The sequence below is a fragment of the Apostichopus japonicus genome, chromosome 19, assembly GCF_037975245.1.
Source record: "Apostichopus japonicus isolate 1M-3 chromosome 19, ASM3797524v1, whole genome shotgun sequence".
Taxonomy (NCBI): domain Eukaryota; kingdom Metazoa; phylum Echinodermata; class Holothuroidea; order Aspidochirotida; family Stichopodidae; genus Apostichopus; species Apostichopus japonicus.
The window spans coordinates 26,716,455-26,738,025 of NC_092579.1; the positions used below are offsets into that span (position 1 = coordinate 26,716,455).

General features: G+C 37.8%; 2 protein-coding genes across 4 annotated transcripts in view; both read right to left on the bottom strand.

Annotated features, from left to right (window-relative positions):
- Positions 1-1,829, bottom strand: part of LOC139959834 (tyrosine-protein kinase Fer-like) — a 16,729-nt gene extending 14,900 nt beyond the window's left edge. The window contains 4 exon segments of the mRNA XM_071957713.1: positions 1-24; positions 27-154; positions 810-932; positions 1,627-1,829. Coding sequence (XP_071813814.1) covers positions 1-24; positions 27-154; positions 810-932; positions 1,627-1,829 — 478 coding nt within the window.
- LOC139959867 (uncharacterized) lies at positions 1,685-16,438 on the bottom strand. Of its 3 annotated transcripts, none has more exons than XM_071957775.1 (6): positions 16,279-16,438; positions 11,734-11,865; positions 9,321-9,495; positions 3,458-3,656; positions 2,828-2,997; positions 1,685-1,822 (listed from the first exon to the last, which is right to left on the bottom strand). In XM_071957775.1, exons 1-4 carry the CDS (start codon positions 16,335-16,337, stop codon positions 3,462-3,464), a joined length of 561 nt encoding a protein of 186 aa, XP_071813876.1. In that variant the 5' UTR covers positions 16,338-16,438; the 3' UTR covers positions 1,685-1,822; positions 2,828-2,997; positions 3,458-3,461. The 3 variants fall into 3 exon arrangements, 2 of the variants coding, with proteins under 2 accessions (XP_071813876.1, XP_071813875.1); XM_071957774.1 differs by lacking the exon at positions 16,279-16,438 and adding an exon at positions 14,146-14,617; XR_011790246.1 differs by lacking the exons at positions 1,685-1,822; positions 2,828-2,997; positions 3,458-3,656; positions 9,321-9,495 and adding an exon at positions 14,643-14,782 and having other exon boundaries at positions 11,733-11,865; positions 16,279-16,429.
- Positions 16,439-21,571: the final 5,133 nt, after the last annotated feature.

Here is a 21,571-nt window from a genome sequence, read left to right on the forward strand (position 1 = left end):
CATAGTTCATGGCCTCAGGGGCCGCCATTTGATTGGTACCTGTCTCATGTTGTTGCTGTCGATCTGTTATTCCTCTTCTTCTCTCGACATTCCAAAATCGCTGATCTTCAGAATATTCTTCGTGCCGACCAGACAATTCCTCGCTGCCAGGTCTCTGTCAATGAGGTGAAAGCATGACCATGAGTTTTACAGAGGTATACTGTGGGAGCACGGCAGTGACCATATATCAATCTACTAGATCTGCTGTAATATACAGAGCATTTGGCATCTCACGTTATTGGGCCCCTCCCCAAAAATTTCTCCCTACCTTGAGGTTTCATTCCTTAATGTTGCCGCATTTTTGATAATGTTAACATAATTTCAGTTCCACAGAGTGTTTTATTCTAACATTCGTGTAGATGGATAGGAGATCAATGGTGTGAGGTGTGGAGGGGGGGGGGTGCATGATGGTGGTGAGGTTCTATCTGTTAACAGAAAGTTACTTATCACTACAATTTACTAGCAGCATTCTACAATTACAACCATCAAGAGCAAAACGTCTAATTTCTAAAAGGAGTGGGAATGTCCCATTCTCCTTATGTGGTTAAGTAACGAGAATTGTCTTTAATTAGTATCCAGTTTTGACATTTTCCCTTTGAAAGCAGATATCACACAAAGTATTAAATAGACACGAGTCCTGATTACTTATCTGAGTTCTTCTTGTTTGTTCCTCAACAAATACATACTAACATACATGCATACCCATGCCTACATCCATAAACCCACACACATACACATGTTTATTAATCCCAGGACAATTTCTAGTTTACCTGTGAATACAACTTTTGTCCTCCAAGTAAGCCATCCCTGATGCTCCGTCTTCACTCATTTGAATCCTCTCGGGGACACTCAAGGTCTTGCTGTCATCTCGAAGCAACTTCAAAGATCTCCTCCTGCAAAGGTGACAGAGAAGCAAACATCAGTCAGTAAAATCAATCTTTTAAACAATTTACTGATTTCATCTCATAAATCTATTGTTTTTAGACTGTTTTGTGTGTATTAATTATGATACAAGCCTAAACGTACGCAAATAAAGTTCCTCTGTTCATGGTACATGTTGCACATCAGTGTAGAGCAAGCCAAAAACAACTAAAAGAGCTTATATATAATTGCAATCTTCTCTGAATGTGTAACCAGAAATACACCATACAAAACTTCAATTTCTAGAAAATGTCACAGTATATTTAGAAAGATATTTATAAGGATATTTATGATATACGGATATATATGGACAATATAAGGATATTTATAATATTTATAAGCCGGTCAAAATAGGTTACATTCAATCAACCAATACATCTCCAGTTAGGTGCATAGATCTTGAGTTGGGCTATTCAACTACTAGCAGTGAGTAAAGATTTTCCTCTTCGATAAAATTTCACGTTGTTTGCGACCAGAAAATACTTCTCCATACAACTAACCAGAGTGGCAGGGGATCCATATACAATAACATGTTGATGGTGTACCATATTCCCTAATGAATCAAAGGCAAAATTTGACCCCTAATCTAACTAATTTGATAGCTGTCACAGAAAAAAAGAACCAATGTCAAATCTATTTTTTTCTGGTTTTTGACCTTGTACAAGCTCCATGACGATGTAGATTGGATGTCTGTCTGTTGCCACGCCGATAAGTTTGACGATGTTGGGATGGTTGTAATTCTTGAGGATGTAGGCCTCTGAGAGGAACTTCCTTCTCGTTGCAGCATCTACTGTGGCCTTGCACGTCTTGACGGCGACAGGTTTATTCTTAAATGTCGCTTTGTGGACGTCACCGAAATGTCCTTGCATGTACACAAGAAAAAGGATGCTTATGAAACTAAAAGTACAATGCAGTCAACAAACCCCGCCCTCACCCACCCCACCCCCATTTTCATTTTTTAATATTTTATTTCACTGGGGGTGCAATAGAGAAGAGTTACAACCATATGGGTTGTAATTAATACAGTTCTAACAAGATATTCATATAAAAATTCACTTTTTTTCTTCTTTTTTTTTCACCTTAAATAAAGAATGCAGCAGTAGTATAAACAAGGAGATGTCACATGCGAGGTCATGTGATATGTCACATGAGAGCTCACAATATATGTCACATGAGAGGCAACCAGTTGCTTAATCAACCTTAAAACAGTAATTTTTCATTGCCTACAGCTGAAGGGGTATACACTAGAATTCAGTTAACATCTTACGTTAGCCCATATGTACCACCAGTACGAATCTCCCCAACTAACTCAACATTAGTGCACACATACTGTGTTGATAGGAATAGACTGGAGTAAACAACATGACACATGTTGCGCACACAGGGTCATCCCTGTTAGCTTCAAATACAAGTCAATTGGCCCAAAAAAATTACAAGGTTTCAGGGTCACTGGTACAAAGTGGGTAAATGTCAGTGAAATTAATTCATCAACCAACTAACTTTTCAATACCATTTAAGGCAATGAAGACTCGCCCCAAACAGCGTGCTGCCATCTGAAAAAGTTAAATCTCTGTTGCTTACAAGTGACGTTTTGTTTGTGTCGCTACAAAATGCAGACAGTAATGAAACGTGATACCTTGTTATCTTTAGCTGGACCTGAGATGTCCATCTCTGTATCGTATGTACACTGTGCTGTGGGTATTGACCGCAGCTGTATGTACTGACTGTATACTAGTATCTAATTTACTGACGGCAGTTACACCTCATTTGAAACTAGGTCAGATTACTGGCATTAGACGTTTCTTTTTTTGCGCGAGTCTTCACACCCTTTAAAAGATTGAATCGTTGTGTCTTTCATGAAACTCACCTGTCCTAATTTGGTGTCCAGCAGGATGTCCTCATGTCGAAGGTCGTGCTCGTCCTTGACCTTACTTATTGGATTTCTGATCATCGCGTTGGACGCTTTCGTCACCGGTGTTTGAGTTGACATGTGATGGTTCACTAGTTCCTGGATTGACCCAAAACTTCCAATCGATACTGTAAAAAACCAGAACATTCAGACATTAAAAAAAAATTGTGTGGAGGAGAAAAGTCAGGCTTAATGATATATCATATCAAACACACACAGTATGGCATTTCAATTTTATACCTTGTCATCACGTAATGTGAGGGAGGAAGGGGAAGGAGGGACCCAGATGTGTGGAAGGGGGGCCTTTGAGGACCCCTGGCCCCACCACTGCCTACAGAGGATGGTATTGTAACACCAAAATGTGTATTTTACATGGTGTTTTTACATGCTTTTATTTAAAAAATATTATGCTATTATGCTAATATATTACATATAAAATATATGTAATATATATATATATATTATGCTATTATTAAAAAGTGAAGCACTATTGTAATAATAGCTATCAGCAAACATAAGTCCCAAGATTGATTTGCTGTCATAGATAGGTTAACTCTCTGCAGGTTTAAAAACTCGCAATGTACTGACCGTGCTATCGTCTTGTTTCACGATCAGGAAGTGCCTCTGTTATCGGCGGACCTGCAGGAGAGCACATACTGGCCGGAGGCGTCGCTCTTGAATCTGACGATGAAGTCTCCTGTTTCAGCAGCTCCTCCGTCTCTTGTCTCGGCAGGGCGCCGTGGTACCAGGCTTCATCCTCCAGGGGCACGTCCTTGTTGGAGCTAGGCTGTAGACACAAACATCTCTGCTGTAAGTTACTCAACATCAACAACATTCTGTTCTGTTAAACAACAACTTTGGACGACAAAAAATATAACTGAACCTAACTGTAATGCTTTCTAGTCACTTCGCCCAACAACCATTTCGCCCAACTGCCATTTCGCCCAACCAGCCTGGTCATTTCGCCCAACCAGCCTGGTCATTTCGCCCAACCAGCATGGTCATTTCGCCCAACCATCATAGTCATTTCGCCCAACCTTATATTTACTAATATTCAGTCAGAATAATATTACTTTTTCTATTCCACTAGTTCAATTTGATTTATTTTGCGTTAGGTTACTTCGTAATAGGTAAATAAAAAAGTGAGGTCCGCTCGATATCGATCGAAGTCTGAGCAGTTATTTCGGGTATAATGGGAGGATTACACTACTTTAGGCGTTTACGCATACAATGGAAGTTAAATTATTATACAAACACAGGGGAATCGGTCTTCATAAAAACCTATCAAACCTGACCCCTAAAACACTGATCCATCATACTGACTAAAAATTCCGAACGTTTCCTTATTAAATTGAAGAAAAAAATATAAAATCCGTCCATAATATTGAAGTACTATATTTAATCAACGTAACCACTTTATCAATGTAACCACATATGTATTAACATTTGTAATCAATTTAACCACGACTTCAAGTTTCCTTAATACTTGGTTCGAATCCCATAACGTTAACAATTCCCGAACGTTTACTATCAAACCTAACCCCTAAAACACTGATCCATCCTCAAGAATCCTTAATATTCGGTTCGTATCCTGTAACGTTAAAAATTCCCAAACGTTTCCTTTTGAAGTATCATATTTAATCAAGGTTGGGCGAAATGACCAAGCTGGTTGGGCGAAATGACCAGGCTGGTTGGGCGAAATGACCAGGCTGGTTGGGCGAAATGACCAGGCTGGTTGGGCGAAATGACCAGGCTAGTTGGGCGAAATGGTAAGGTTGGGCGAAATGGCAGTTGGGCGAAATGGTTGTTGGGCGAAGTGTCCTGCTTCCACTGTAATAGGAGACTGACTTGACACAATGAAGTCAGACCACAGTTGGAGCACGCTTCTCCCATCTCATGTTTGTTCAGCTGGAAGATTTCAATTATCATATGACATGTGCACACTGTCACCTGACTAAGTACACTTGTCACCTGATTGAGTTCACATATCACCTGACTGAGTGCACTTGTCACCTGATTGAGTGCACTTATCACATGACTGGGTGCACTTGTCACCTGATTGAGTGCACATATCACCTGACTGAGTGCACTTGTCACCTGATTGAGTGCACATATCACCTGACTGAGTGCACTTATTACATGACTGAGTGCACTTGTCACATGACTTCAGTGCATGAGAATGGTCTACCCTTCACCCACTCCAGACCGAAATACTTGCTCACGTCACAGAACCTAAGCAGACTCAGAGATTGAAATAAACCAAGACAATAGGATCAACTCATATCTCCCATTCTTGGTATCATTTAAATGTACTATGAATTAACCATAGTCCAGTTCTTCAATTATCGGCCAAATGCTTAACACGCTAAAATTGTTTAAAGTACTTCCCGAAAGGCTCTCATCAGCTCTACATTATACTGAGATGGGTGGGTGGGTTTTCAATTAGATAAATATGTCGCAGTGAGTTTATATGCTTTGTGGGTTGAAATAATATACTTCTTGTTATTTGATGTTTTTAGTATGTGTAGGGGACACACTGATGACTATTAATATCAGTGGTTGATGATTTAATATTCACACACACTTATGACTTGTATAAACTACCTTCATAACTCTTTAATACTTCACACTGTGACCCACGCATGTTTATGAGACTGATATTTTCACCGGTACATTAAAACAGAGCGAATCTAAAACATATCAGTGAAGAATTGCCAAAGTATAATAAATTCAGGTTGCAGATAAACCCAGCTTCCTTTAAAAAAATAAGGTATCAATAAAATCTGAAGTTTAATCTTCCTTCCAATCTGTAATATCACTAGTATACTAGCACTCTCTATAGCTAAATCAACTGTAACACACCTGCTGGCCTTGTTTATCAGACACGAGACACCTTGCAGCTAGCATTACTGTACGGACAGGTTAACACAATATTAGCAATACATGTTTTGGAAATGTCATGTCATAAGTGTAGTTTTCGTAGAAATCAAGTCAGAAAATCTGCTAAAAATGAAAACTTCCTTGTCCAAGGATATGTTTCTCTTGAATCTCCCAGAGGAAGGAGTCTTGACTAAGACGACAATGGAGATTCCTAATTCAGGATGTTTGTACATGAATAAAATTTCAACTAGCTTCAATTACGTCTCTAGTTTTACAGTAGCAACAGAGGATAGGAGGAAATGTATGTATTTTCCTCCCAAGTTCTTTGCAGACGTTTCTAGTCAGTTAAATAGGACATTTAAGTGTCTCATGCCATATGGTGGCCAAAGCAAGAATTTAAGTGCAAATGATTGGTCATGGATTACCACTTTTCTAGCACATTTTCACATACATATATACATGCACGCATACAGGGGGATACAGTAGGAGCTTGGGGGGGGGGAGTGGGGGCATGTGCCTCCCAACTATTTTTCAAAAAAGCAAATGTGCCCTACTGGCAAATAAAATGTGCCCCTTTGATGAAGAACTGTCTTTTGGATATCTTAAGCCTTTGTTAATTTAAAAAAAAAATTAAATTATTATGTGCACCAAAATTGTATTGATAGCATACTAACACATCATATATATATTTAAGTGATTTGGCCGGTGTGTATCGGTTTATAACATAACGAGTGGTGGTTGTGGAATGAGAAAGTGCCCCTCTGATGTTGTGCCCCCCCCCCCCACTTTTTGGAAGCTTCCTACCCCCTGCACCCACACATACTTATACATGAATACACAAACACATACACCCATACACATACTGCAATTCCATGCTCAACATGCAATAGTGACATCAAACAGGGCGCTTACTGTCAAACACATTCACTTATTGCTATGGGAACGGGGAAGGTGGGTGTCACATCAGGTCATCTACATTACCATATTCAGGAGGCACACCTCCATGATGTATCACGAACCCAATACTAAAGTTGGCATGCATGTTACTGATGGCAGTTAGGATGTGTGGGAGTCAACAGAGGTTGTTTTCATATAGGTACAAGCACCTCCTTTCCCAGGTTACCATCACAGCATGCACTCATACATGATAACATACACACATACATTTATACACATGCAAATGCAATTTTAATACACAAAACCCAAAGACAGGCTCCATCCTGTACATCTCAGTTTATGAGGTTTTATTAAGTTGTAACCATGGGGGTCTTTAGCTATGACTAACAGGCCAAGTGTACTGAAGCATCTTGTTTCTAACCAAAGCTAGAAGCTATTCCCACATATACTTCTTGCATTGTTGCTATATTCGATGAAAGGAAGGGCGTGCCTTTACCATATCGAACACAAATTGTTTGTATGGTGGAGGGATGGGGAAGGGGTATGGTGGTTCGTGGATCAGTCCTGACAGAAGATCCTGGGGGTGTAGGCCTAAAAGTTTGCATACCTCTGATAACAAAACCTAGTATCCTACACCTCAAGTTTATTGTAGTGTTCAAACGATTATGCATAACAGAAAATACCGATTACCGATTATTTTATTCATAATCGTACCGATTCCGATTCCGATTATTTGAAAATGAGAAAATATCCCGTTTATACGAAATCGGCAATAAAGTTTGACAGAAACAATTATTGTTGTGATTTTCCCGTTTCCTTTTGCTTCGTTTTAATACAAGGCTCTAAGGTATCCTTTTGTATTTACCAAATTACTTCTGGAGTTTCTCGGAAAGAAAAAAAAGGTTTTTTTTTTTTAAATTTCCAAAATACGGAAATATGACATCCTACCTAGTCAGCACTGTGCTAAGCGAAAGGCCTAACCACTTCGATGTGAATGTCACCTGTTAATGGCTTGAAATGGGCTAAGAATAGTTACTCAAAATATCCATCTCAAAAAGTATCAAATAGAAATGTTACAAACTTGAAGTTAAACATACAATTCGTTACCTATTTAACTCCATTCAGGTTCAATCGGAAAATGTAAGCTGAGGCCAATCAAACTGAAAAGCAAATTGTACCATTGTAACTTGTTTAAAATTACTCTAAGATGTAATACCAGATTGATGTAACAAAATAATAACAACTAGAAACTACTCCAATATAAAATATAACATTCCCTCTGTAAGACATAGAACATACAGTTCCTTCCAAACAAATGCCGATTTCCAGCAATTGAAAGTTGTAAACTAAGCTACGCATTTTTTTTTTTTTTTACAAACCGATGGTTAAGCTACATTTCCCATTGACTTAGTGTGGTTGTTAGGCTAACATGTGGTCGAAGGTTGCACTTTCCATGGATATTTTTATTGTTTATTTGCAACACAACTAGAGCAAATAAACAGATGGCAAGGTTATATTTCCATGCAGTGGACTTAGTGTGAAGTAAGGCTACCATGTGGTCGGAGATTTGTGGGGATTTTAGGTTATTTTCGCTGGTACTGAAATTGCTTCGTGGAGGCCGTAATTTGCCACGGGAACTTTCCGGTGATTGTGCGCGACCCTCCCGCACTGCTTCAAATTTGATGCGCGATGTGAGAACTGCTTGCGCGATTCGTGCTGCAACTGCAATTCCTAGCTTAAGCAAACGCATGTCACAATTAATTTTACACAGACACCTGATATAACGAGGGCGATTTTCTTATATTTCTTTTTTCTTTTTCGCACTCGTAATTGTGCTTTAGGAGGGCTTTTTTAGCACTTCCGAGGGCGAATCGCTTGTCATCCCCACTTATTTCCGACCCTGTCCAGCACATTCGTTAATTCGCGGAATTGGTATTGCTGCTATGCTTACTGTGCCGAGAAATATGAAGTCACTAACCACGAGGGAAGCAAAATCGGCGACCCTGGCAGCCTAATTTGATGAATTAACATTGTAAAAGACGTATAGAGGGTGTCTTTATTTTAATATTTGGCAGTTAAAGAACAAACCTAATACATCAGTTGGTTTTTTCAACTTCCCCATGTTTTTGAATAATGATATTTTCACCTTCCATATTTTTTTAAATAATTGGTATGACATTATTGGTATTCCACGTAATTTTTACCAATTCCGATTATGTTCCGATTATGCAATAATCGTACCGATTCCGATTAGGTTAATCGTTTGAACACTAATCCTACTACATTAAGTTGTATCCATGATGCCTTTTTTTCTTTTCAGTATCATCCATGAGATGCTTCTACAATTTATTTACTTCGTAAAGTTGAAGTGAAATATCAAGATTCGACAGAAAATTCCAAGTTTTTATCCAAAAAATGGTGTACCATCATCTAAACTAACTTTACAACCTAAAAGGAATTTGTTGGGCAAGAAGGATCTTTTTCAAGCACTTGAATTTCATTATAATTTCAGAAATAGCAGGTCTCTGTTAAGTACACCCCTGAGCCAGTCCTTATATTTCACAACAATTTAAAAGTTAACAATTATTTTGTCTGCCTTCATAATCCTAGTTTACCATCTGACCCTATTTTACATAATTATTCCAGAAAATTAAAGATTGTAATGTAAACTCACAGTCTGGGGTATTGGTCCCAGGGATTGCTGGTCCTTTAAGTCTATCCCTAACGGCAGTTGGTCCGGGTCAATTCCTTGTAACTTTTCCAGGAGGCAGGACAATTGCTGCTCTACTTTAGCTTCGTGGCACTTCAAGTTTAAGATGTCTCGGTAATCTTTCTGTTTTGTAAGCAGGCTGCGGAAAAATAACAACAACAACAAAGCAAAAGATGAGAGATCAACATTATCCAAGAGAACCACAAATTTCAGTTAAAATTGATGTAAAAGTATTTCCTACAACTTTTGATCAGCTTTTCTGCCCATCTGGTGTTACCATAAAAAGGAACTGTAATATTGCTAGAAATGTCATCTGTTATATTCAACCCAACAAATGAGTGGACAAGGATTAAGGATATAAGGCAAGGTTCAGTTTGCTCATGAAAGAATAAAGGATGACATTAAATCAACATTAAAGAAACCATAATTGTTAAATTCGTCTGTGATAATGGCTTGGGGAAACCTTCAACATTTTAATGGCCAATCCATCAAAAAGGTCATGCATTTAATCTTTTGGTAGTGCATAAGATTGAAGACAATGGTTTCTTTGTAATATTTTTCCTGTTCCTTGTGGCTTTTTCTTTGTTTTATTTACTTCCTTCAATAGAAGATCCATTTACAAAAAGTATTTGAATAAATTGATTCAAATTACAGGAGAAACAAACAAAAGATTGAATCAAGAGCAAGAAATTGGGCATATGTGACAAGAAATAACCAGAGGTTTTCAATACAAAGACTGCTACACCTAATACAGTAGGCAATAGCCTACACTTTAGTTTCATAACAACTAGTAGTATTAATACACTGCTAACCCAGGAAAACTACCACCAAATAGGAACATCTCCTGTACAAGTTGATTAAAGTACAGAAATATAAGTACAGGTGAAGCAAAGCAAAACAGAAAGAGGAGAATACAAGCACAACTACTGCATGCATGTACTTCACTGTCACCAAAGCTAGTAGTAACAAAATGTTTACCTCAAGAGCCTGTGAAATGACCTTCAGAACATTGATTTGCATAGATGCCTTAAAGTACAGGAAATATAAGTGAAGGTGAACCAAAGCAAAACAGACGCAATCAGAGATAATTTGCAGAGTATTGCAGAGGTTTGGTAACACATTTACAAACTACGCACAACTACAGTATGCATGCACTTGAGTTTACAAAAAGCAAGAGTGATTTGAACAGCCACCAAATATGGAAAATATTCAATATAACAAAGACATGTCAGAAATGTTTAACATACAGGACAAACTGAGGTAAACACTCACCCCCCCCCACCAAAAAAAAAAACCACCAAAAAAATTAAGGAGAATATTTTAATAAGTTATATGACAAAAGTTGTAATGCATATAAACACCAGGTACCACCACCAATGGATACATGGCTCATACACGCTTAATTCCCACACTTTTCAAGTTTATTAAAGAGTTGTTCTTTATAAACAACTTTTACAGGCATAATTAAGTACATCAAATAACTGGATTAATATTCGGTCAAAACTTTAAAGCCACCATACCTTCTACAGAACTAGCTAGGAACAATGTTAGACTTATGATTTCCAAATCTCTAACATTTTTTTGTTTTTTTTCCTTCTTAAAAATACTTTTCATAAAGGTTCAAACTGAACCTGGTAAACTATGTTGATTACCCTATCCATATACAAACCTGAATTAAACAACATTAAATACAACACAAAAGTAGCCACTAAGAAATAAATAAATTAATTATATATATAAAAGATTCAATAACTTAATTAACCCAACACGTGTAACTAACTGTTACACTGCTATAAGAATAATTCCATTATAAAAAAAGTCCACAGAAAGGCATAGAAAGAAAATAAAAACTTGACATTATTTAAATTGTTAAGAGTTACATGTATCAAACAAACTTTCTCATGTTGACTTCAGCTAATTTTGAATTGTAAATGCTAAAGCCGTGCAGTTTACTGGCGTGACTAGTTTACATTCACGTAATGGAGGAAAATTCAAATTCATATTTTTTATTTATTTTTTTTATTTTTATTTTTATAAGTTTTATAATTTTTTTAATATATATATTTTTTTTATTTTTTTTATTAAAATTTGATTATTTTTTGTTGTTGCAATATTTAAAAAAAACTTTTTTAACTGCATGTCATATGTTACTCTCATAGATTCAGGAAAGTTCCTTTTGGAATGATTGATGAGAACTCTTGTCAAATTTTCCTCTTTTGTAAATCAATAACAGAAAACTATAACTGTGATATATGTTAACAAATTAAGTCTTACTGATCTCCTTCAAGTTTTTGTCTAATGTCCACAAGACTGGAAAAAAAGTGCTAAAAAAGTGATTATCTACGATACTGCAAAATCCCTGTGTAAAATAACTTACTCCAAGACAGCAGTTTCTGTGTTTGATTCTGGAGGTATGTGTCTTATCTCCTCGTCTAAGATCCGTAAATCATTTTCTTTCTGGCTAATGTTATGTTGTAGTGTATTTAGTTGTTCACTCAATGCAGACAGTCTGAAATGGAGACAGAAAATAAGCAAAAACAAAATGAATTTTCAACATTTACTTACACCACCATCAAAGTCAAGAAGTTAGGTGAAAAATAAAAAAATAAATCCATCTACATTGTTTGTGGGTTTGCTAAATCCCTTCTACATTGTGAAAGATTTGGCAAAATAAGAAGATACTTCAAAGAGTCACTTTAATCATTTATTGATGATATCCTGAATATTTGTGTATGGTGTCATTGCACAGCGGGTGGAGCTAGCTGTGTGGTTCAACAATTTCAAATGACCTTTGACATTGGGTCACTATTATCTCACTGTTACACTTCCATGGAAATGGTTAAGATGGTCGAAACTTAAATCCTTTATGCAACCTTAAGTGTTTCTTTTCGATGGTTAGGATGGTCTAAACTTAAATTATTCGGTTTTTCTTTCACCAAGAAAATACATTTAATTTCCCTTCCGTTTGTTGGAAGGCATTATGAACTCCTCTTTAATTAAGTGATTAATTCTAAAGTAAACCCTTGTTGGTTTTTTTCTTCCCAGTGTATTTCCTGGTTATGTGTCACTTAAAAAAGCTATTTTGATGACATCTTAGCAACCCATTAAATCTCTACTCATTCTTTTTTCCAAATATTCCAGATCTGGCATTACACCTACAATGCTAAAACACCCACATTCCTTCCTACCTTCCTCACAGGATCACCAAATATCTTGTCTTTGCTTTGGTCATTAGTTACGCACTTTTAGTAATGTCACATGGGCTCAATGGCATTTTCTGTCACTAACACTAACAACTGCTGTTTCAGTTGAACCAAAATTCTCAGGCCTGTAGGCTACTTCTTGAATGATATCATAAAAGTCACTTGTCAATATTTAACTGAATTTATGTTTCAATTTCATTCTTTAAATCCACCTCAATCTAAAGTTGTTAGGTGGCTAATCATCCTTTGTAGAGAGCTTGCAGCCAGATTATCAGTGCACTGATGAAAGTACCACAACAATTATCCACCCATCATATATACCTTTAGCAATGGAAGTAAGTGAACTAATGAACATTACAAACTGGCAGGCAACTCTTGACCAAGATGGTCACATTTCTGATAAGTGGGAGGATACGTTGGGTGAGCCCGATGATACCTGTGAAGCTTCACCTTTGGAAGATGATGAAGAGTCAGAGACAGAGTCCAGGAGTGGTTCATCATACATCTATAGAGGACATTGGATGACAGTAGAAACAAGTCTCCTCCTGATACTCACATTTGCAACATTCCATCACTGATGTCCAGCTGTCTGATATGCTAGTACTAATTAGTCTCCATTGTATGGAAACTCACTCTGCCCTTGGTAGTCTTCATAAGTTTAAGAACTATTTTGAAAAGGCAGATTCACCAGTGCAAAAGTATTATTACTGTGGGTCCTGTTTTAGCTCTGTTGAAGATGGCCACACCAACTTACTGTAATATATGCAGGATGACAATTGACTTTGAGAAGAACAAATTCCTCAATGTAACACTAGAGCCTCAAATTCAAAACTTGTTTCAGCATCCTGGTTTTGTAGATAAAATGCAGCATAGATTTAAGGGAAGTATGGATTGTTTCTCAGTTACTTTCCAAATTTTAAAAACCTAATTAACATTTTAAACCTATTAACTGAACCTATTAATTGATTAACATAAACTACAGTGAAGTTTGGTAGAATTATGAATAAGAATCTTCCTGAGTTATGTTCTCACAGTTTTGAGATTACTTTTAAGATTCTAAAGATTTAATAATTTGCATTGCTTAGTGTTATCTGTGGGTTTCCTGTACGAATTAAAAGAAATTAATAGATCAGTAATTTTTTAATTGCTGATCTATAAGCCTTGATGTTACAGTAACCTATTTGAATTAAAGTACAGGAATCATAATCTCTAATGTGCCTCTCCTCATGTTGTAACCATTACAGTTTGTTCAGTGGTACCACATATTTTCTATTCCTACAGGAAAAGTTAAAACATTTAAAAGATTATGGCTCTTTAATTGAAACCAATAAAAAGAAATCCTTAAAATTGTATGATATCTGTTTGGTTTGTGTAGAGTTTGAGTCTGTAAGATTGTATGTAAGTTTCTCCTTGTTGTGAAGATAAGTTAACTGCAGAACCGCTGCACTGTGAGCTTCATTGTGCTGCACTATGAAAGCTTTCTCGCTGTGTAGTAAATACAGCTAATTGGAGAAGGGAAACCTGCCCATGAATCATGATCATGCAGTAATAACTTGAGTTCCCACAACTAGTCGCAGGAATGGTACCTTTCTGTAAAGTGATTATTCCTTGACGCAAAGTAGCCGGGACTGGTTGCAACGAGAAGACCATTCCTGCGAAGTAACTTTCTCTGCCGCGAAGTAGCTGCGACTGGTTGCAACAAGAGGGCCTTTCCTGCGAAGTAATTTTCCATTGCCGCGAAGTAGCTGCGACTGGTTGCAACAAGAAGGCCTTTCCTGCGAATTAACTTTCCTTGCCGCGAAGTAGCTGTGACCAGTTAAAACAAGATGGGCCTCCTGCGAAGTCATATTCCTTTGCTGCGATGTTGCTGCGACTAGTCACAGGAGCAAAACCCTGCGGCGAAGTAATATTTCTGCAGATGCGAAGTTACGGCAAAGTCAGAGTAAAAGTGAAGTACTGCGAAGTCTTGTAGCGAAGGAATTCCTTCGCAGCGAAGTCGCAGCGACTGCGCAGCGAAGTAACCCTTTTGGTAGGGGATTACATTGTGTGAATATGATACTTTACACAAACATTTGCTACTTACATTTGTCCTCACTAGTACTTAAGCCACAATCTTTGGCCTTTCTCCTTCACCTGGTGATGCCTGGCTACATGCTTCCCACAACTGAGGACATGCTTCCCGCAACTGACACACTGTATTGCACATCTATTCTCCATATTTGCCTATAGGAGAATATACAAGAATAAAAAAGATTGCTGTATCAAAGATTATATGAGATTCTGTATGAAAGATTGTAAAAAAAATTTGCCTGTGAGTCAAGAAAAGTATCTCAATGGAACATAATTAAAGTTATCGTGTATTGAAGCCGTGAGAAAAGTGAGGCAAAGAGCCAGATCATTTATAAGTCATCATACATACATTGTCCATTCGACTTTGAAAATGGAATTTGATTTTACCCATTTTTCCGAAAGAGTAGGTGTACTTTTCACAAGAGAGACATGTTATGGTGACCACATCAGAGTAGTAATTACTATACTCCTGACTTATAAGAACAAACTTTGAAACATTTTCTCGCCTCTTATGAGCAATTGGAGTGCTTTATGCAACTTTTAATGTCTGGAAAGTGTCATTTCCGGTATCAGAGAAGCATATGGCAACATTTTCTTGCTTGTATTATTTTAGTGCTCCACTCAGATAGTGTCATAGTTGTCCCAGGAAAATGCAGTGAAGAAGCAACCCTCCCTCCTTCCACCCCACTCCCCTCCCCCTTTCCACACACCTACTTTTGTGTAATATTTCCATATTAGTCTGTGCATGCAGTTTTCAGTTGAATGTTAATGTTGCAAAGTGGGTAGTAGATTATGCAGGATAACAGATCCCACCTTATGAAGTGAGAGTGCAAACAGTTTGATGCATATCTACATTTTGATGCATAGTTTGATGCATATCTACATTCAGTCACATATTGTCATCATTAGATGAGATGTTATCACAAGTAGTGGCTTGAGTGTGTTGTATTGCCTACAAAGCTTTGTCCAAACATGGTAAGTGAATATCATTAGGCCTTTAAATCATAGTTGAGTAAATTTATGCAAATTGCCTGTAATTAAGTTACTATCCAGAACATACCTGGCTATAGGCTTTGGCCTAGCCTACCTCAAGACTCAGATTACTGGCTAGGCCTTTAGCCTGCTTTACTGCTTAGGGGCCTAGGCTAGGCCCTATACCCTTTTGCCACACTTACTTGTACATTGTTGGGAATATGTTGCAAATGGAGAATGTGTGTGAATATTTGTACAATTCTAGTAGATATATTAATAGACTGAAATATTGTAGGCTTCGTTATGACCTAGGCTAGGCTAGGCGAACCGACGTTAGAATCTTACTCTTCAGTAGACCAAGGGCAAGGTAGGCTATGTAAATTTCATCTTCAGTTATTCTGGCATGTGGATCTATCGTTAGGGATAAAGTTTTAAGTAAAATGAGGTGGTGATAATTGCTGTCATTAGGCTTAGCCTAAGTCATTTCGCATCCAAAAGGACAGCCGTATAGCTGGTCTAGGGGCCTACAGTAGGCTAACTAGCCTAGGCCTAGGCTACATCCAATTTTCCAGTGAATAACAATACAGCACTACTCACTAGATCTTTAGATGGGCAGACGACACTAAAGTAATTATATTCCTATGTAAATGATTCTGCTATCGCTTCTTAAGAATTACCTGTGAAGCTGCAGTCCACTGCCACATTTTTGGCGAAATGCGGCACACGATATCACCATTTGGAGTGATTTATGTAAACTTTATCACTTTAGTTATGTCAAAGTTAGTTATGTGTTTGTACTTCGCGCTGGTACTTTCTTGCCGTTCAAGCAAAGCGCCACCAGTTTGATGAGTGGCTTCAGTCGATGTCGTATGACGTCATTCTTCCTACTTCAGTGCATAGAAATTGGTATAGGAAGGAAATTTAACATGTCTATGAACATGAATTGACACTTGTTGTAACTTTGTAAGTGCTCCATTGATGAAACATTTAGATGGTCAACCCATGATGATATTTGTAGAATTGAAGTGTGGCAGTAGCAATTTCTGACTGCCACACTTGTGTCAATTTTTCAACCAGGCTTATTGGTATGTTCCTGTTACACAATGGTTTTTGTGTGCTGACAAGAAAAAAATCTTGGATCCTCACATGCCCAAACATAACTTAACATAATTTTGAATTTATCTTTTTAGCAATGCAGTGGCTTAATTGAAAAATTCTCAACTTTAGAATTTTTGTCATAAAATGTTGACCTTTTAATCTCACAATTTGAGTGTTTTTAGCCAAAAATAAAATTTACAAAGTCAAAATTGTGACTTCGGTATCAAACTTTTGTCTTTTCGTTCTAAACAACTGACTTCATAAGTTATCATAATGAATTGACATTTTTATCTCAACATTTTCACCTCTATATCTCAGAAAGTGAGTTAGGATTTTGCCATACAGCACCCATGTTTTAAATGATATAACAAAATACAGCATGAACCATCCCAATTACCTCATATTTCACTTGGCTTGTAAATTTTTCCTAGAATTGGTTCAAATGTCATATTTTGAGATAAATCACACCCCTACAGTTGAAGGAGATATTTTAAGAGCTAGTTTGGTTTAATTGAGACTAGGAAATCAGTGGTCAGTGATCCTTCAGGATATCAGATCCTGATGTATTACCAGTGTAAATTATGCAAATTAGATCCAGATCAAAGCCCCTAATAGAGCGACCAGGATAAACGGCAGATCATTCCGGCGCTTGAGATCAGATTTTGAAGTGTAAACAATGTTGAGTGGTGAGCATACAACAAATTATTAGCCAAAGATTCAAGAACATACAATAGCTATTTTTTTGACATGATAGTTGATAAATTCCTGTTTCTTGATCTCTTGAGGGATCTCAGTATGTCAAAAGATCCAATGTTAATACCCTATGGTTCACGCGGGGAGGGGGGTGGGGAGGAGTCTGCTCCTTTGTCAGAGATCTGATCTTAAGAGTGGGGATCAATCGTTAACATGGCCTTAAAGATCTGCTGCATGGGCCCAAAAGTTGGCACAATAATAGACAGTGCTCTGACGTGCTCAGTATCAACCATCATTGAACACCAGGTATTGCTTTTCAGTCTAAATATATTAAGACACACGTTGTTGAAATTGTTTACACAAATACTTAGTGGGGCTAACCCCAGCAGTTCAATTTCATGGTGTTGGAAACTATTCTAGTTCATATCATATTATATTGGGAGTTGTGACCAATATAGCAGATAGCTGAGATCCTTTAGAGACATGTTTGGTCTTCTGTGCAAGAGAATTTCATAGCTCAGGTTATTAAATTCTGCATTAGTCTATATTGTTGTTATTAACACAGACATAAAATTTGAGCTGACTGGTTATTGCAGGTTTAATGGCAGATTTGGGGTGAGAGAAAAGGGCCTTTAAATAATCACTCATTTAATAAGGCAAATATGTAATGCACTTGTTATATTTTGTATCCCTACATCTACCATCACAGACGGACTCCACCTACGGTCACTAAAAGAAAATATGCAATTGGTATTGGTGAAAGCCTTAAAGATCCACATAGACCAACAGTTTATGTAAGTAATTTATTTCAATAAACTGGTTTGAATCTTATTGCAGATAATAAAGCTCTCAGCCAAAATTTGATATTTGTTGACCCTCAGGCCTTGAGCCTCTGCAAGGAAGGGGCAATGGCGGCACTCACCTCCCCTGGAAAATCAAACAGTAAAACATTAGTTGTGATATGAAATTATGCTTGCACAAAAACATGTTTATATGATAACTATCCTGGAACATGTATGATTTGATATTGGAAATGGCCACAGAAACCATATCATTTCAAATTTTATAATTTCTGTTGGAGAACCCGAGGAACCCCCCCCCCCCCCCCACCCGACGGTTTTGTGGCTATGGCACTTGCTGTGATAGGGACGTTGTTGTAAATTTTGAAACCATGCTTCGAAACAGTTGTTCTGCAGTATCTTAGTTCAACATTAATTGCAGAGATATTAGCATGGGTAGGAGGAGAAATGGTTTGTCTAATGCGCAGAGCCAGTCAAAATTTAAATTCTAGGTACTGTGATCTTCCCAAGGCAAGAGGAGAACTTTTTTTCTCACTTTAAATGTTGGGACAACACATTACTTGGCAATGGACATTGCCATAGAAAACATTTCATCCCCCCTCCCCCAACTTCACAGTAGGCAGAAACTTTGGTAATGTGTTTGCCCCCCTGCAATTCTTCCTCTTCATGCAGTGGCGGAGCGTTCATACAGTCAAGGGGGGGGGGGGGAGATGCACCCCCTGACGGACTCAAATGGACTGCTGGCGCCCTTTTTCAGATTTTTACCACTTTTTATTTATTCGCGATTAATGAATTTTTTATTGCGCTCTCATCTATTGTACCTATTGACATTTGACACATTTTGTTGGTGTAATTTTCTGACAAATGCTCTAACAGCTGTTTATTCTTCGTTTATCTGCAAATTAGCAAGGCCCGAAAAGGGTCATTTCCAGGAACTAGGGAATATGTTTACTCAAAAATTTCTGTACGCTCCGCGCCAACCTGTGGTGGCGCTCCGCTTAGAATGTGTCGAAATTGCCCCTACAGACCATTCTTTCCCCCCCCCCCTCTGACCGATACCCCTAGCTCCGCCACTCTCTTCATGCCCTTGAATTTAGCAGAAAAAGAGGTTAAAGGTCACATGCGTAGTGTTGCTAGTTCAAACTAAAATTACTGCCACATACTCTTGTGGTATTTCATAATTTGTGAGAGTATTCTTGATGGTAAAGATGTCTTGAAAGATACTTATGAAAACTCTTAGCGATTTTCAACCTTCAGCTTAACTTGGGAAACGACATTTGAAGTCTCTGACTGGATAGTGCTACATAATGTGGACCATATAGTACTAGGTACATTTCACTATTATTTTCAGGAAGCTTTTTTGGATGAAAGAACCAATACAGGATTCCTTGCAGCGAGGATAAAAAGCATTGCATTCTTGCTCCTGTATAACAATAAAATGCTAAAGAAAATTCATTGTGATCAGTTCTTGACATGTAAAGTAAATCCTGGAAATTTCTTGCTTGCAGATTGAACAAGACTTCAGGTTATTGTTTCCAGAGGAATAACCAAAAGCTACTGGAACAGTGGCTTTTCCTTTAAGCAGAAAGTTATTGCTCTTACAAGATAAAGCACTGCTATAGAAGCCACTGCTGAGCTGTTGGCAACAGTGGACCGTGGACCATGTGAGGATTTGAAGTTGAGAAGTAAGTAAACAAAGATGCTTCACTTTGTCCTCTCTCACCATCCCCGACATCACCAGTTGACACATGCAGAGCTGGTGGAATTGACTTTGTTGCATTATACACTCATTACTCAGAGGATGGTGATCAGATGCCATTGTTTATTAATTGATACTCATGCATTACTTGCTAATGTGGTGAAGGCCACTTGAAATCTGTCAAGTGGAGTGAAAGCCCATAGTCTGTTCAATTGGAATCATGTGACTTGTTTTAAATGCATGCGGAAATCTCCATTATCATCTGTAATATTAAAGCTCACAAATAATATTCCCTCATTAAAATTAAGATAATTCTAAGCTTCAGCTCAGTTCTCATGTAGAATACAAATGGGGGGGGGGGGGGTTAATTACAGCTAAAGTATGGAATAAGCATGCCACAGGGAGCTGCATGAAAACTATCCAACAGCTAAAATATTTACAGCTTTCCAATGGCTTAGTAAAAGTTTTATTAGAAAGCAAATTATCAATACTTGAATTAGTACCTCAGGTTATTAGGTTATGCATAAAAGTCTTAATCTTCCTCCCCATGTATATATTTCTACCTTTGCAGCTTGTGGTTGATAAATTCCAAACAACAAAAAGATGATTTAACTGAACACTTAGTGCCATGTCTCTTTCAGGCGCGGCGGAACGGAAAAATTATTGGGGGGGGGGGGGGCTAATGTGTGGAGACTATCTAAGCGGAGCGCCACCATCGGTTGGCGCGGAGCAGCAATTACTAAAATTATTACACCTATATAGTATACGTGTGCATCGGACAGATCGACAAGTATGCATTGAAAAATGGGCAGATGCACGTTTCGGAGCCTTGGTAAATATTGGGGGGGGGGGGCTTATCATGCATTTGCCCCCTCAACTTTTTCATTGGGCGCTGAGCCCCCCAAGCCCCCCGGTTCCGCCGCCACTGGTCTCTTTAATTAATTACCTTTTCATTTTACTTTCTTAGGCTGGGACAAAGAGACCGCTACCATACTGCTGGTGCTCTGTCTGTTACCACCTGCAAACCATGGACGTACAAGCTGGAGTGTCAAAATTTGAAAAGGTTTGATAATGGTTGTGTTAAATGTATTTTGCTGGGAGGATTTAGGTGAACATACAGGAAATATAAGTGACTTGTTGATACTTGAAAACTTTCATTGTGAAGGGTTGCCCTATTTCAATATCATGGAATAGTGGGGAATCCCCAATTTCTGTTTTGTGTACGGCAGTACGGATTACGGGTTTTATCCACGTGCGAACATGTTAATCTAATATCTTACGTAGAGTATGAATGAAGGATGGTGTGGGGTGCTTTATTCCAATGTTTGTGCTTTTCTTTTTGAAAGTGTATGTTAAAAACAAAGGCCCTAATATAGCGTGTTATTTTGGATGATTTTTTTTTATAATTGTACGTGTAAGAGTATGTACATGACCTAGGCTATGCCATTGAATGTATGACATTGACAGTCTCGTAACTAGTGCTTTGAACCGTAGATGAAATGTTGAGGAAAAACCAGGTAGTAGTTACAATACCTGGATTTTATGTTGCAACACTACCGGTTGTGGAAAATTTGCACTACAGCACAATGCTAGCCCATGTTAGGAATGATGTTTGGTTTTAACATAAATTATTTGGCAAGTATTACAAGCCTTTTCATTGTTATAGTCTACTGCAGTGGA

What these genes read in the sequence shown, in the direction of transcription:
- LOC139959867 (XM_071957774.1), bottom strand. Translation starts at nt 14,291, where the DNA reads ATGGAAAATTACTTCGCAGGAAAGGCCCTCTTGTTGCAACCAGTCGCA. An exon ending in AATAATCACTTTACAGAAAG is followed by an intron (nt 11,866 to 14,145) that starts GTACCATTCCTG and finishes TCTCCATTTCAG; the next exon opens with ACTGTCTGCATTGAGTGAAC. An exon ending in ACAGAAACTGCTGTCTTGGA is followed by an intron (nt 9,496 to 11,733) that starts GTAAGTTATTTT and finishes ATTTTTCCGCAG; the next exon opens with CCTGCTTACAAAACAGAAAG.